The sequence below is a fragment of the Leopardus geoffroyi genome, chromosome B4, assembly GCF_018350155.1.
Source record: "Leopardus geoffroyi isolate Oge1 chromosome B4, O.geoffroyi_Oge1_pat1.0, whole genome shotgun sequence".
In the NCBI taxonomy this organism is placed as follows: Eukaryota; Metazoa; Chordata; class Mammalia; order Carnivora; family Felidae; genus Leopardus; species Leopardus geoffroyi.
In genome coordinates this window covers 29,447,058-29,462,892 of record NC_059341.1, presented here as the reverse complement: position 1 = coordinate 29,462,892, position 15,835 = coordinate 29,447,058, and the positions used below count along the sequence as shown (strand labels likewise).

The window sequence follows — 15,835 nt, the reverse complement described above, 5'->3', positions numbered from 1 at the left end:
ATGAATCTGGTGTAATGCAAAAGATGAATTCATTTGTTTCTTCAAATCGTTTTTAGCAGATCCCTTAAGATTTTCTATACACAAGATCATGACATCTACAAGAAGTAGTTTTACTTCTTCCTTCCCGATATGAACACCTTTCACTCCTTGTCTTCTCTAATTGCCCTGGATAGAACTTGTACTACAATGATGAATAGATGTGGTGAGATGTCCTGTCTTGTTCCTGATCTTAGAATTTATTAAGTCCTTCACCATTAAGTATAGTGTTAGCTATGGGTTTTGGTAGTAGTTAGCCTAGATCAGATTAAGGAAGCACTCTTCTGTTCCTAGTTTGTGAAGTATTCCTATCATGAAATGCTTGTATTTTGTCAAATGCTTTTACTTTGTCTAGTAAGCTGATCATGTGATCTTTTTTCTCCTTCATTCAATCAGTATTGGGTATTACATTAATTGATATTTGCATTTAAAACCAACTTTACATTCCTGGGATAAATTCTACTTGCTTGTGGTGTGTAATCCATTTTATATAATACTGGATTCAATTTGCTAGTGTTTTGCTGAGAACTTTGGCATTCATATTCACAACATATTGGTCTACAGTTTTCTTTTCTTGTGATAGTATTGTCTGATTTTGATGTTACAGTAATTAGTAATTGGAATATAATAACATTCTTGTCTCACAAAATAAGTTAAGTGTTAACTCCTCTTCTACTTTTTGGAAAAGCTTGTGAAGGGATGGTATTAATTCTTCTTTAAATATTTGCTAGTATTCACCACTGAAGCCCTTTGGCTTGAGCATTTCTTGGTGGAAACTAAATTAAGTACTAATTAATTCTTTTCGCTTGTTAAAGTTCCATTCAGATTTTCAAGTTCTTCTTGAATCAATTTAGTTTGTGTCCTTCTAGAAATTTGTCCATATCATGTAAGTTATTTAATTTGTTGTCATACAGTTGTTTATAGTATTCTCATATAATCCTTTTATCATAGATTATTGGGCCATACTCCTACTAACAAAAATTGGAATTCTATTTTTTTGCTATTGTCACAAGCATATGATAAGTTCCTTTTTACATATGTCTCCTTGAACATATTCCTTTATCTAAGATAGATTTAAAACTCTATTTTTTAAGTAAATTTTGCTAAATTGTCCTGGAAAATGGGCAATTCCTATTGTACTGATTTTTTAAAAGTATTCATTGTACTACATCTCCATCACGATTTGTTATAGGAAAATGTTTACTTGTTAAACCAATGGCAAAAAAAAATACATCACTGCTGTTTTGCTTTGTATTTCATTAATCACAAGTCAGACTGAGTATCCCCTAAAACATTTATTGGCCACTTTTTTTTGTTTCTTCCTTAAATTATCTATAAGCTTTGCCTATTTTTTTTTAAGTTTATTTATTTTGAGAGAAAGAGAGAGACACCATGAGTCGGGGAGGGGCAGAGACACAGGGAGAGAGAGAAAATCCCAAGCAAGTTCCACACCATCAACACAGAGTCCAATGTGGGGCTCGAACCCATGAAACCATGAGCAGAAACCAGAGTCCAAGGCTTAACCGACTGAGCCACCCCAGGTGCCCCTGCTTTGCCTATTTTTTAGGATTTTTTTTGCCTTTTTTAAGAATTATATATTCCTATTATCACTCCACTCTATTGTACATGCACAAACATTTTCTCACAGTTCACTGCTTATCTTTTAACTTTGATTCCTTTTGAATAAGATGTTTTTAATTTTGATAGAGTAAAATGCCTTCCCTATATGTACGGTTTTGTTTTCTTACATTTAGGGCTGTAATCAACATTAGATTCAGTTTTTTGAAGGTGTGAAGAAAAATCTGTCATTATGTTTTGGCCAAATGGATACTTTTACCTTGCCAGTGCCCTGCCTGGACACTATGACTCCTCCTTCTTTGATATAACTACAACTACCTGTGATACATGTACGGGGCTACACCTTGAAAAGCAAGACAGTCTACTACCCTTACTTCTGACCCCTATGTCTCATTAGAAAGAAAACCTCATGACGGATTTCTTAATGGGCCTATTTGCCTTCAGGACCACACATGATCCTGGCGATGGGCAATGTCCTCACCAATGTTGACATTCGCAACACTGGACACCAGCTCTCAGCACTCTGTTCACCAAAGAGGTATTATGCCTTCACAAACCATCCTATTATCCAATCTCTAATTGGAATCCCAATTTTTCCCACAATTGAAGAAAGAACTTTTCAAGGTCCACTGGGTCTATGCTTGCTTTTCCCCTTCCCAATATCCACAGACCAACACCTAGATAGTGAAGTGACCAGACCCTGAAGAATAAGTCTATTAGCTTCCCAAAAGACCAGGATAATTGCCCTGTCATGCTAGTGTATAATTCACACACAATAATGAAATACACTCCTTTTTCCTATGTTATCCTATATTAACATGCTCATCACTGAGCACCTCAGTAGCCCCCGCCTCCGTTTTCTGGGAACTACCAGAATCAATATACCCCTCTGAATCAATATAATTTCTGAGAGAGCTCATAGGACCATAAGTCTTTAACTACAGTTGATTGGTCAGTTCAGAAATAGGAACCTGTCTCCAAGTTGCACCAATGATTTTCTCACCTAGGACTTTTAGATTTGGAAAATCCAAATACTATCTTTCAAAGTGACTGAAAGACTAAACCTTAGGAATTGCCAGCAATCATGGATTCCCACCTATAGGCAAAAAATAAACAAAAAAGAAAATAGAAAGAAAGAAGAGATATGCACTAGAAGAAAATGAAGCTCATGTAAAGAGGAAAAAACAGTATCTTCAAAGTGTTCAAGTTCTGGTTTATAACTGTTTCTGAGATTGAGCCATAGTGCTGTTGTGAGGTTCAGTAAATCTTTTGCTCGGACTAATCTGAGTTGGGATTTTGTCCCAAGCACTCAGTCACATGGTAGAAGTTCAACAGAGAATGTTCTAAAAGTTTTAGTATAGTTTTAGCTTTAATGACCTCAGAAATATAAATGCTACAGACTTACAAAAAAATTAAACCTTTGAAAGTTTAATTATTTCCATTTCTTTAATATACTTAGTTTTGTGAACTTTGAACAATAAATTAATTTGTTGCAGTCCCTCTGAATACGGAAAATGCTGACCTAAACAAAAAACTTTAACTGAAAAAAAAGTTTAATTATTATTCAGAATTTTTAAATAAGTGTGAAAGAAACATATATAATCAAATTTCAAAATGTTTTTTGAACAATTGTATCATTATAGTTCTGAAGTTATTAAAGTTTAAAACTATGCTAAGACTTTTGCCACACCCTATATTTAACAGAATTTTCAAGGATGTGACTGTAACAAGTTGTTAAAGGAAGCATTTACAGAGATCCTAAGCTCCCAGTAATAGTAATAGGTGAGGCAGATGACCATTTGCACTTAAAAAAAGTTGGCAGCCAAGAAAGTACACTAAAACCTTTCACTGATATAGACAATATAAAAGGGTTAGGAAAGAAGATTTAGAAAGGGTATTTCTCTGCAGGTAGCTATTGGGTGTCTTGAGCCATATCCAAACCCCTGAGAGGAGAATATGCTTGCCCTGATCTCAAGCCTAGTGAGAGGCACTATAAGAAGAATGCTTAGAAAATTTGGTATGTGTTATCTGTAATTATGGCAAAAGAAGGCAGTGACAGTCAAGTAAGACTTTTCCTATATACATTACCTTTATTTCCTCCCTTCCCAAAAACATGGAGAACAGAAACTGTAATTAGTTAGTCAGAAAGGAGGTAATGAAAAAGAAAAGCTAATCATAACCCCCAGGAGGCACCAGCTGGGATACTGGATGAGGGGAAAGGGAGAAAAGTCTTAACTTTGAATAAAAATTAAAATATTGACTGTAATATTTGACATAGAATTTTAATTTCCCAATTTGTACAGTGTTTCTAAATTAAATTTAAATTAATTATTAGTTAAAAGTGATCAAAAAAGTCGTGGTCCTACCTCACTTTTTGTCCTGGAGCAGGAGGAAAATGAGCCCCAATTAGCAAATATAAATGAACCCAAAGTGTCCAAATAAAAATTCCTTTGTGATTTCATTCTACAAGACATGCTTTTTCAACATACCAATTTTGTAACTAATATAATCTTAGCCACCTGAAAGAACTATAGGTAATCCACAGTGACTATTTCTGGTTCCTCATATATGTGAAATCATGTAACTTTGCCTTCTTGTGACTGGGTTATTTTACTAAGTATAATGTCCTCAAGATTCATTCATGTTGTACCATATGTCAGAATTTCTTTCTTTTTAAGACTAAAAAATATCCCATTGTATGTATATATCACATTTTATTTATCTATTTACCTGTTGGACACTTGGGTTGCTTCCACCCTTTGCTATTGTAAATAATGCTACAGTAAACATGGGTGTATAAATATCTTTGAGACCCTGATTTCAATTTTCAGGGCATATATCTAGAAATGAAATTACTGGATCATAGGGTAATTGTACTTTAATTTTTTTTTTTTAGAAACTGACACACTGTTTTCTATTGTGGCTATACAATTTGAAATTCTACATGATTATAATTAAAAATTTTTTAATTATACATATCATAAAAGTTTATATAAGAACACCAAACTTTTTTAACAATCTTGTTTCCAATTTTTTAAAATAAATGTATACTCATTTTCATAATTAGGAAAAGGAGTTATTTTAAAAGCTTACCTCTCCAACATATGTGACTGTTTTTCAAACATTTTCAACATGACATTCAATCGGTTAGTCAGTGAACAAGCAGTTGCTATTGTGAAAAAAAGGGAAAACATTCAAAGGTATTACAAATGGCTGAATTTATACCTCTAGGCTGATATAAATCACTGCTATATGTGTGAGAACTAGACAAACATGAAGACACAGCAAAGTCACAAGTGTATCCAAAGAACAAAATGCTTATGATAAAAATAGTTTCCATTTTATTAAATACCCAATATGTCACTTTGCTACTTTACATTCTTTTAATCTTCAAAATAACCAAAAAAGAAGATATTCTTACCATTTTCAAATAAATAAATTGAGCCTCAGAGAGGTTAAAGCTATGATCAAAACTATGCATCTATTAAGTGACAAAATTGGATTGAGGTCAATGTGTGTGTGAACTCCTTATAACATTGCATATAAGAGGACTCTAAGATTCTAAGAAAAAACTGCTTTGGATGATGCCGCTAAATCAATAAGGTCTATGGGAAGACCCTAACAAGCCTGTTAAGTTTTCCACCTGAATCAAATAACTGAAAAGTTTAACTAAAATGCTACTTAAAAAGAAACCAGCATAATGAGAATCCATATAATCAATGAACTCTCAGGGTAATAATACAAGATTCTTCAATCTTGTGACAAAAAGCATATGAGAGAGGACAGTCCCTTCATTAAGTTTGCTGCTAGATAAACCAAACATAAAATAAATATACATGGATAATGTTAAATAATATGGAAGCATTCCACAGTTCCTAAGTATCAGTTATATTTATTTCTATTCCACACGTCAAAATAGTGGTACAGAGAAATATAATAAATGTTTAGGAGCTGAGAAGAGAAAGGAGAAGGATAGAGATCAGCTGAGTCTTAAGGAAGGGACAGACCTTAATTAGTAGGAAGACAAGCAAACATCATAAGTAAAGATAGGAAAAGTAGAAATGTGCAACATATATCATGGGAACCAACTAAGTCAAATATACAAAGAAAACAAGTAAATCAGAAACTGCTTTAGGAGGATCAATACTTCTTAAATATTCAAAGGGTATACTGAAAGAAGTTAACTTTTGAAGAATCAAATTTAGAATTTTTTATAGGCAAGGGAGAATAACATAAAATGTTTCCATAAAATATTATACCATATCACCTTTTTTAACTTTATTTATTTGAGAGAGACAGACAGCGTGCAAGCAGGGGAAGAGCAGAGAGAAAGGGAGAGAGAATCCCAAGCAGGCTCCACACTGTCAGCACAGAGCTCGACATGGGACTGAAACCCATGAACTGTGAGATCATGACCTGAGCCAAAATCAAGAGTTGGATGCTCAACCGACTGAGCCACCCAGGTGCCCCTACCATATGACTTTTTAAGGTTAATTTGCTAATAGTATAGGGTGTGATGTAAAATTATGCCCTGGATATGGTAAAGGATTATAAAGAACACAAACTGTTATTTCCATCACACTTCACAAGAGGGAGAATAGGCCCTGCTATGGGCCAATATTCATCTGTTCAAACTCTAATCTCCAATATGATGAGACTTGGAGGTGGGGCCTCTGAGAGGTAATTAAATCAGTAGGCATATGAGATATAAGAGACAACAGAGTCTGCTTACTTTCTCTACTTTTCCATCATTTGAGGATACAGCAAGAAAAGAGCCATCTGCAAACCAGGAAGAAGGCTTTCACCAGAACTCAACCATACTGGAACACTGATCTCAGACTTCTCAGCCTTCAGAATCGTGAGAAATAAATTTCTGTTGTTTATGCCACTCAATCTGTGGTATTTTGTTAGAGCAGTCCAAACTAAGACAGGCCCCCATCTGTGACTCTACTAATTTCTACCCAGGAATTTCTACCCAGTATCATAGAATCTGTGGATGGTAATAGTATGTTTCCATTACCAGGTGGAATAGCTTGAGTAATCAACCAATTGTTATTCTTCAAGTTCTTATTATTAATAATTTGAAAACCAAAAAAAAAAAAATCAGGAAACCCATTTCTTTTATTTTTTAGATTTTTTTTTATTTTTAATAATAATAATAATCTCTACACCCAATGTGGGGCTTAGACTCACAACCCCAAGATCAGGAGTTGCATGCTCTACTGACTGAGCCAGCCAGTCACCTCCATTTCTAAGTCTTACCGACATGTTCCAGTGAAGATCCTCTTCCTGAGAAGAGTACCCTGGTTAACAAGGTGGCCTGTGAGGTAAGCTTGAGGTAGTTAAAATGGTAACAGGAGATTTAGCTGCATATTGGGGAGGAAGGGGGACTCCTTTCATCTCTTTTATAAAAGCTGTTGTATCTTATTAATGAATTGATAAAAATTATTAATATTTAATGAATATCACTTATCAATGGATAGTTTTTTTCCTCTTTGGACGAGTTCTAAGAGATAGCATCTAGGATTCATATACATAGATGGATTATAAAAATGGGGTAAAATATAAATTAAAATGCTTTTATCTTGTATCCCCTTAAATCTCAAGGAAAATGTCTTTAAGAGTTTATGTAAAGCTATTCTTTTTAAATGCTATTCTATTTTTTAAAGTTTTAAAAAATATTTATTTTTAAAAAAGTTTTTCTACTTAAAAGCCATTGCTATGAATGGACCATAATTCATTTAGCCAGTCCTAAAAATGCATGTTGTTTCCATGTTTATGTTTATACAAATATGCTAACAGGAGTTACTCCCTATAGAAACAGAAATATAGGAATTACCTATATGAACATCTATGGGAGAATTATAAATTAATACATAACCATAAAATAGAATGCTATAGTGCTGGTGGGAAAGCAAACTGGTGCAGCCACTGTGGAAAACAGTATAGAGCTTCCTCAAAAAGTTAAAAATAGATCTACCCTATGACCTAGCAATTGCACTACTATGTATTTATCCAAAGGATACAAAAATTCTGATGTACGGGGCACATGCACCCCAATGTTTATAGCAGCACTATTGGCAATAGACAAAGTATGGAAAGAACCTAAATGTCCATCAACTGATGAATGGATAAAGAAACTGTGGTTTATATACACAATGGAGTACTGCTTGGCCATGAGAAGAATGAAATATGGCCTTTTGTAGCAACGTGGATGGAACTGGAGACTGTTATGCTAAGTGAAATAAGTCATACAGAGAAAAACAGATACCATATGTTTTCACTCTTATGTGGATCCTGAGAAACTTAACAGGAACCCATGGGGGAGGGGAAGGAAAAAAAAAAAAAAAAAAGAGACATTAGAGTGGGAGAGAGCCAAAGTATAAGAGACTCTTAAAAACTGAGAACAAACTGAGGGTTGATGGGGGGGTGGGAGGGAGGGGAGGGTAGGTGATGGGTATTGAAGAGAGCACCTGTTGGGATGAGCACTGGGTGTTGTATGGAAATCAATTTGACAATAAATTTCATATTAAAAAAAAGAAATTAATCCCCTTAGTATTATTTTATATTTTATAATCATGCTTACTGAATCATACATAAAAATATATTTACATTTTAATGAATAATTACAAAGCAAGCATCCACCAAACCACCACTCAAGATCAATAACTGGATATCTGGGATTGCCAATATCCTAGAAGCTCTTTATGTGTCCCTCCCTATTCACAACCCTTTCCTTCAACTTACTATCCTGTTTTTTTTCCTCATCTTTATATCTTTTCTATATTTTTTAATATCCTTAACCAACATATTTTCCCAGATTTTAATTTATAACAAATGAAAGCACTCCGTGTTTATGACTTGCTTCTTTCAATCAATATCACATTTCAAAAGTTAATGGTATTCTGAGTAGCTATTTTAAAATTTTTCATTATGATAAGATTTTCCACTCCACAAATAAACCACAATTGTTTATCCACCCTACTCTACAAATATTTAGGATCTTCAATTTGGGGGCTGCTACAAAAAAAAAAAAAACTTGGTATGAAAATTCTTTCACATGTATCAAATGGCAGAGTAGGAGACCCCGCTTCCATGCTTCCACAAAGATCAACCATTAAAAAGTTTTCCATGAATGAAAACAACTCAGGGAGAGTTCCAGAGTCCACTTAAAAAACTTTAGCCACACACTGAAACAAAAAAACTTGAGAAAAATTAACTGCTTTAAAATGAGAGGAATAAAAGCTTCTTTTTGCCTACATCATCCTATCCCCCAAGCCATCATTACTTAGCACCAAACTGGGACTTCCCAGATAGAAAGAATTCCCCTGGCATGTAAAAAGAGAGTTGGGTTAGCATTTCCTCCACTCCATAAAGGATCTGCTTAGGTTTCACCCCACCCAGAGACAGATAAAGCTGGGACATATAAATACAGCTAGGAACAAGGAAAAAGAGCAGGTCCTACCAATATAAGCACACAGATGTGAATGACTGTAGTTCCGTGACCTGCTCCACAGATGACCACAGCAGCTTTCATCACTGAAGAAACCAATGGCCAGCACAGCCACTGAGAACACCCCGCAAATTTCACTGGATTTTGTCCCACAGGTATTTGCAATGGCTAACGCCTCCCCCCAGTCCCCACCACACACACCTACTACCACCACCACTGGAGCCCAAGAACCACACAAGCAGCAAACCTAAGACTGTGTGGCTATGGGAGTGCAAAATACCAGCCTAGATCCCCGTGGCCAACATCCACCACCATATGCTCATTCAGGGCTAGCCCCTCCATTCGTACATCTGCATGCTTCCAACTCAACCCATCACCAGCCTCTACTGCCATGCACATGCCCAGAGGGAGACTATGCAGTCATAGAAGAGCACTGCCAATAGCCAAATCTTGGCAGCTGTTTGCAGGCCTCTGTAGAGGAGGCTCTGTCTTCTGTCACTGTCCTGCACCACTGCATTCACCTGTAGCTAAACCCTCCAACTATTTATCCACAGACCCCTAGCCTATTACCAGCCTCCAGTGCTGTATGGCTATAAAAAACCCAGAAGCCATAGTAGTGCACACAGACAGTCAGGTTCCCCAAGCTATCTGTGTGCCCACAACTGGCTTAGCCCTGGATGTCTTCCCTGGCCCCCACTGCTACCTATGTTTTTACAACTGGCCACTGCCACTACACACACACCTGCTGAGGCCCTTGGCCAAGATTGTGTATACCACCAGCGCTGGCCAAATCACTGATTGCTCTGGTCCCTTGCAGTTGACCCTAGAAACAATGCTAAGGACCTCAAGAGCCTCTGAAGTCTCTGCAGACCCCTGTAATATTTGCCAAAGACCATGAAATTGTTGATGCTGTGGGCTGAAATGGCTTGAGCTGGCAAATCACAATACTTGAGACCTGGTTCTGCCACATGCCCCCTCATTTGCCCCACACCACTAGACATGGGTCATGACACTCTTCAGCATCCCCCCACCTGCAGTTGAAGATCTTTCCTTACTGAACTCAGTCCATGAAATCTAAAACAGCTAACTGCTTCTTCAAATGTGTAGACAACTATGCAAGAATACAGGAACCACAAAGAATCAGGAAAACATGACTCCACCAAAAGAATATAGTAAATCCCCAGTAATTGGCCCCAAAGAAATAAAGATATAGGACTTGCCCAACAAAGAACTCAAAATAATTTTTCTGAAGATGCCCATAGAGCTACAAGAGAACACATATAAGCAATTTCATGATGTAGATAAAATAATACAAGAGAAAAATGAGACAGTCAACAAACATATAAGTCATTTAAAAAATAGAAATTTTGGAGTTGAAAAATATCGTGAAATAAATAAACAAGAAAATGTGGGACTACATCAAACTAAAAAGTTCCTGCACAGCAAAGGAAAACATCAACAAAATGAAAAGGCATGCTATAGAAAGGGAAAAATGTTTGCAAACCATATATCTGGTAAGAAGTTAATATCCAAAATATGTTTTTTTAATCCAATAAAAATGGACAGAATACCTGGATGGACATTTTTCCAAAGGCATACAAATGGTAACAGGTACTTGAAAATGTGCTCAACAACATTAAACATCAGGGAAATGTAAATCAAAACAACAGTAAGATATCATCTCACACCTGTCAGAATGTCTATTATCTAAAAGACAAGAGGTAACAGTTGTTGGTGAGGTGTGCAGAAAAAGGAACACTGTGTACTGTTGGTGGGAATGTGAACTGGCATAGCCACAATGGAAGACAGTATGGAGGTCCCTCAAAAAATTAAAAATAGAACTACTGTATGATCCAGCCATCCTACTTCTAGGTATATATCCAAATAAAATGAAATCACTGTCTCAAAGAGACATCTGCTCTCCCACACCCACTGCAGCATTATTTACAATAGCCAACACATGGAAACAATCTAGAAGTCCATAGACAGATGAATGAATGAAGAAAATGTGAGGGGGGTGTGTGTGTGTGTACATACACATATACATTCAATGGAAGATTATTCAGCCATAAAAAAGGAAATTATGCCCTTTGTGACACACAGATGGACCAACACAGATGGACCCTGAGGACATTATGATAACTGAAATAATTCAGAAAGAGAAAAAGAAATACTATATGATCTCTCTTACATGTGGAATATAAAATATTGAAAAAGAAACAGAATAGAATGGTGGTTTCCAGGAGCTGTGGCATGGGGGAAATGGGGAGATGTTGGTCAAAGGGTACACACTTTCAGTTATAATATGAATAAGTTCTGAGAATCAAATATACAACATGCTGACAGGAGTTAATACTGTATTGTATACTTGAAAGCTGCGATGAGAGTAGAGTTTTAATGTTCTCACCAAAACAACACCAACAACAAAATGGTAATTATAAGAGATACAGGATAAATAAACTACCCATATTGCAGTAAGCATTTTGCAATATATGTGTATCAAATCATTTTGATTACCTTAAACTTATACAATGTTATATGCAATTATATATCAATAAGGCTATGAAAAAAGAGTCTAAGGGTATGCACATCTGCAACTTAAAGAAAAGCTATTTTTCAAAGTTATGCGTATGAAGAGTTCCTGTTGGTATATACCCTTGTTAACACTTAACATTGTTACACTTTTTAATTTTTGACAATTTGAGAGGTATGAAACAGTTTCCCATTGTGGTTAGTTTGCAATTCCTTGATTATTCGGTCTTAGATATCTGGATTTATTATTTGGTTAAATTCCTATTTATCCAAAAGATAATTGTCATTTTTTCTGGATTTATAACAATTCCTTATGTCTTCTGTATGCTAATCATTCAACAGTTTCAGGTAATCAAAATCTCTTTTTCCACTATGATTTATTTCAAATTTTCCTGATGGTATCTCTTGACAAACAGAAATTTTTAATTTTAACATAGTCAATTTTATCAAATTTATCCCTTATGACTGGTACTTTTATGTCTAGCCATTCTCTTACCACACAGTAATGATATTCTTGTAAATAATCCAAGAAAATATGTAAACTTTTGCCTTTCATATGTAGGTGTTTAATGACATGGAGTTAATTTTTGAATATGCTATGAGGGAGTGCTCCAACTTTATTTTCCCCATATACATATCAATTATCATAATACCACTTATTGAAAACCCCATGTTTTCTCAACTTATCTGTAATGCCACCTTTGTTACATATCACATACCTAAATGCATTATGTCTGATTTGGGGCTTCAATGCTATTCAGTTGGCTTACTTGTCTTTCTTTCCCTATCTTAACTATTACAGATATATAATAAGTCTTCCAACTTGGAAAAATATTTTTCTAATTTCATTTTCACTAGTATCCAAAAAATGAAGCTCCTACAGATAAATTTAATGAAACACTACAAGAACTTTTCTCTAAAAACTATAAAACATTGCAAAAAACCAAGACCTAAAAATGGAGATATAAACTATTTTCATGTAATGTAAATATTGAGTTAAAAAACCAAACGTTCAATTTTGAATTTGGTTTTGTTTATGTTGTGAGAAAGTGGTCCAGTTTCATTCTTTGTGTGTTGCTGTCCAGTTTTCCCAACACCACTTGTTGAAGAGAATTTTTTTTCCATTGGATATTCTTTCTTGCTTTGTTGAAGATCAGTTGACCATATAGTTGTGGACTCATTTCTGGGTTTTCTATTCTGTTCCACTGACCTAGTTTTGTGCCAGTACCATACTGCCTTGATCACTATAGCTTTCTAATATAACTTGAAGCCTAGAATTGTGACGCCTCCAGCTTTGCTTTTCTTTTTCAAGATTATTTTAGCTATTCAAGCTCTTTTGTGGTTCCATACAAATATATTCATCTGTTAAGTTTCTTAAATTCCACATATAAGTGAAATCATATGATATCCATCTTTCTCTGACTTATTTCCCTTAGCATAATACCCACCAGTTCCATCCACGTTGTTGAAAATGGCAAGATTTCATTCTTTTTCATCACTGAGTAGAATTCCATTGTGTATATATACCACATCTTAATCCATTCATCAGTTGATAAACATTTGGGCTCTTTCCATACTTTGGCTATTGTTGATAGAGCTGCTATAAACATTGGGGTGCATGTGCCCCTATGAATCAGCACTCCTGTATCCTTTGGATAAATTCCTAGTAGTGCAATTCCTGGGTCATAAGGTAGTTAGTTCTATTTTTAATTTTTTGAGTAACCTCTACTCTGTTTTCCAGAGCAGCTGCACCAGTTTGCATTCCCACCAACAGTGCAAGAGGGTTCTCCTTTCTCCACATCCTTGCCAACACCTGTTGTTTCTTGCATTTTTTATTTTAGCCACTCTGACTGGTGTGAGGACAGAACTACTAGAGTATGTTATTCTAAGTGAAATAAGTCAGGCAGAGAAAGACAATTTTTATGATTTCATATTTGGAATTTAACACAACAGATGAACACAGGGAAAGGGAAGGAAAAACAAGATAAAAACAGAGGGAGGCAAACCATAGGAGACTCTTAAATACAGAGAACAAACTGAGGGTTTTTGGAGAGGAGATGGGTGGGGAACAGGCTAAACAAGTAATGGGTATAAAGGAGGGCACTTGTTGGTATGAGCACTGGGTGTTATACGTAAGTGATGAATCACTGGGTTCTACTCCTGAAACCAACACTACACTGTATGTTAACTTGAATTTATTTTTTTAATATGAAATTTATTATCAAATTGGTTTCCATATAACACCCAGTGCTCATCCCAGCAGGTGCCCTCCTCAATGCCCATCACCCACTTTCCCCTCCCTCCCACCCCCCATCAACCCTCAGTTTATTCTGTTTTTAAGAGTCTCTTATGGTTTGGCTCCCTCCCTCTCTAACTTTTTTTTTCCCTTCCCCTCCCCCATGGTCTTCTGTTAAGTTTCTCAGGACCCACATAAGAGTGAAATTAACTTGAATTTAAATAAAAACATTTTAGGGGTGTCTCGGTGGCTCAGTCAGTTCAGCGTCCAACTTGAGCTCTGGTCATGATCTTGCAGTTTCATGAGTTTGAGCCCTGCTTTGGGCTCTGCACTGATAGTGTGGAGCCTGCTTGGGATTCTCTCTCTCTCTCCCTCTCTCTCTGCCCCTCCACTAGTCACACTGTCTCTGTATCTCTCAAAACAAATAAATAAACTTTAATAAATAAATAATAAATAAATTTTTAAAATTAGTAAAAGATCTGAACAAATGCCTCACCAAAGATGGCAAAAAAAAGTATGAAAAAAATCTCAACATCAGATATTACAAATTAGAGCAATGAGACACCACTAAAAACTTTTAGAATGGCTAAAATCCAAAATTCTGATAACACCAAATGTTGACAAAGATATAGGACGATAGGAATTCTTATTCTCATTGCTGGTGGGGATACAAAATGATACAGTGCCTTTGCAAGATGGTTTAGCAGTTTCTTTTTTTTTTATTTTATTTTTATTTTTTTTTTTAATTTTTTTTTTCAACGTTTATTTATTTTTGGGACAGAGAGAGACAGAGCATGAACGGGGGAGGGGTAGAGAGAGAGGGAAACACAGAATCGGAAACAGGCTCCAGGCTCTGAGCCATCAGCCCAGAGCCCGATGCGGGGCTCGAACTCACGGACCGCGAGATCGTGACCTGGCTGAAGTCGGACGCTCAACCGACTGCACCACCCAGGCGCCCCGGTTTAGCAGTTTCTTAAAAAACTAAACATACATTTACTATATGATCCAGCAACTGCACTCCTTGGTATTCACCCCAATGAGCTGAAAAACATGTATACACACACACACAAAATAATCTTTTAGCAGCTTTTCTTTAATTGCAAAAACTTAGAAGCAACCAAGTTGTCCTTCAGTAGATGAATGGATTAAACAAACTATGGTACATCCATATAATGGATTATTATTCATTAGTAAAAAAAAATCAACTATAAAACCACAAAAATCATTAAGAAGGAAATTTAAATGCACACTGCTAAGTAAAAAGAAAGACTGTATGAGTCCAAATATATGACATACTTGGAAGGGCAATACTACAGAGACATCAAAAAGATCAATGATTGCCAAGGACTCAGGTAGATGGAGGGAGAAATAAATAGGTAGAACATGTGATGCAAGGCAGTGAAACCTGTCTGTATGATATTGTAATGGTGGATACATGACATTATACATTTGTCAAAACCTATAGAACTCTATAGCACAAAGATTGAACCCAATGTAAGCTTGGAATTTAATTAATAATATTGTATTAATATTGTATTGGTTCATCAATTTTAACAAATGTAGCACACTAATGAAAAATGTTAATAAAACTGTGCAGAGAGTAGGCAGCAGAGAATGGGTATATGGGAACTCTGTACTTTATGCTCAAGTTTTCCATAAACCTAAAACTGCTGTAAAGAAATAAATTTCATTAATTATGAAATGAAGCAATATCAAAGTTAAATAGTATAAACACAGAGTGGAATACAAAGATAACTTTTGCCTTGTTGATTAGGCTATGATATCAAATTTAGAGAATGGGAATAGAATAAAGTTTGGCCAGAGAATATGAAAAGGGTACACTTAGCAGAAAAAGAGAGCATATACAAGTAAAACTGAATAATACTGAGAGAAAGCATATTTATACTAAAGGAGCCCAGGGACTGAGGCAGCTGTCATGGAAAAAGATAGCTCATAGATACACAGAACATGTATGTGTGTTGAACATGTATATATGTATG

The 15,835-nt window shown here is 35.6% G+C and overlaps 1 protein-coding gene across 4 annotated transcripts in view; it reads right to left on the bottom strand.

The window, feature by feature from the left end:
• Positions 1-15,835, bottom strand: part of LOC123590305 (coiled-coil domain-containing protein 7-like) — a 135,103-nt gene that overhangs the window by 60,548 nt on the left and 58,720 nt on the right. For all 4 annotated transcript variants that reach the window (XM_045463314.1, XM_045463313.1, XM_045463316.1 and 1 more), the window contains one exon: positions 4,708-4,783. In XM_045463314.1, the coding sequence (XP_045319270.1) occupies positions 4,708-4,783 (76 nt within the window). The remainder of the gene's footprint in view (positions 1-4,707; positions 4,784-15,835) is intronic.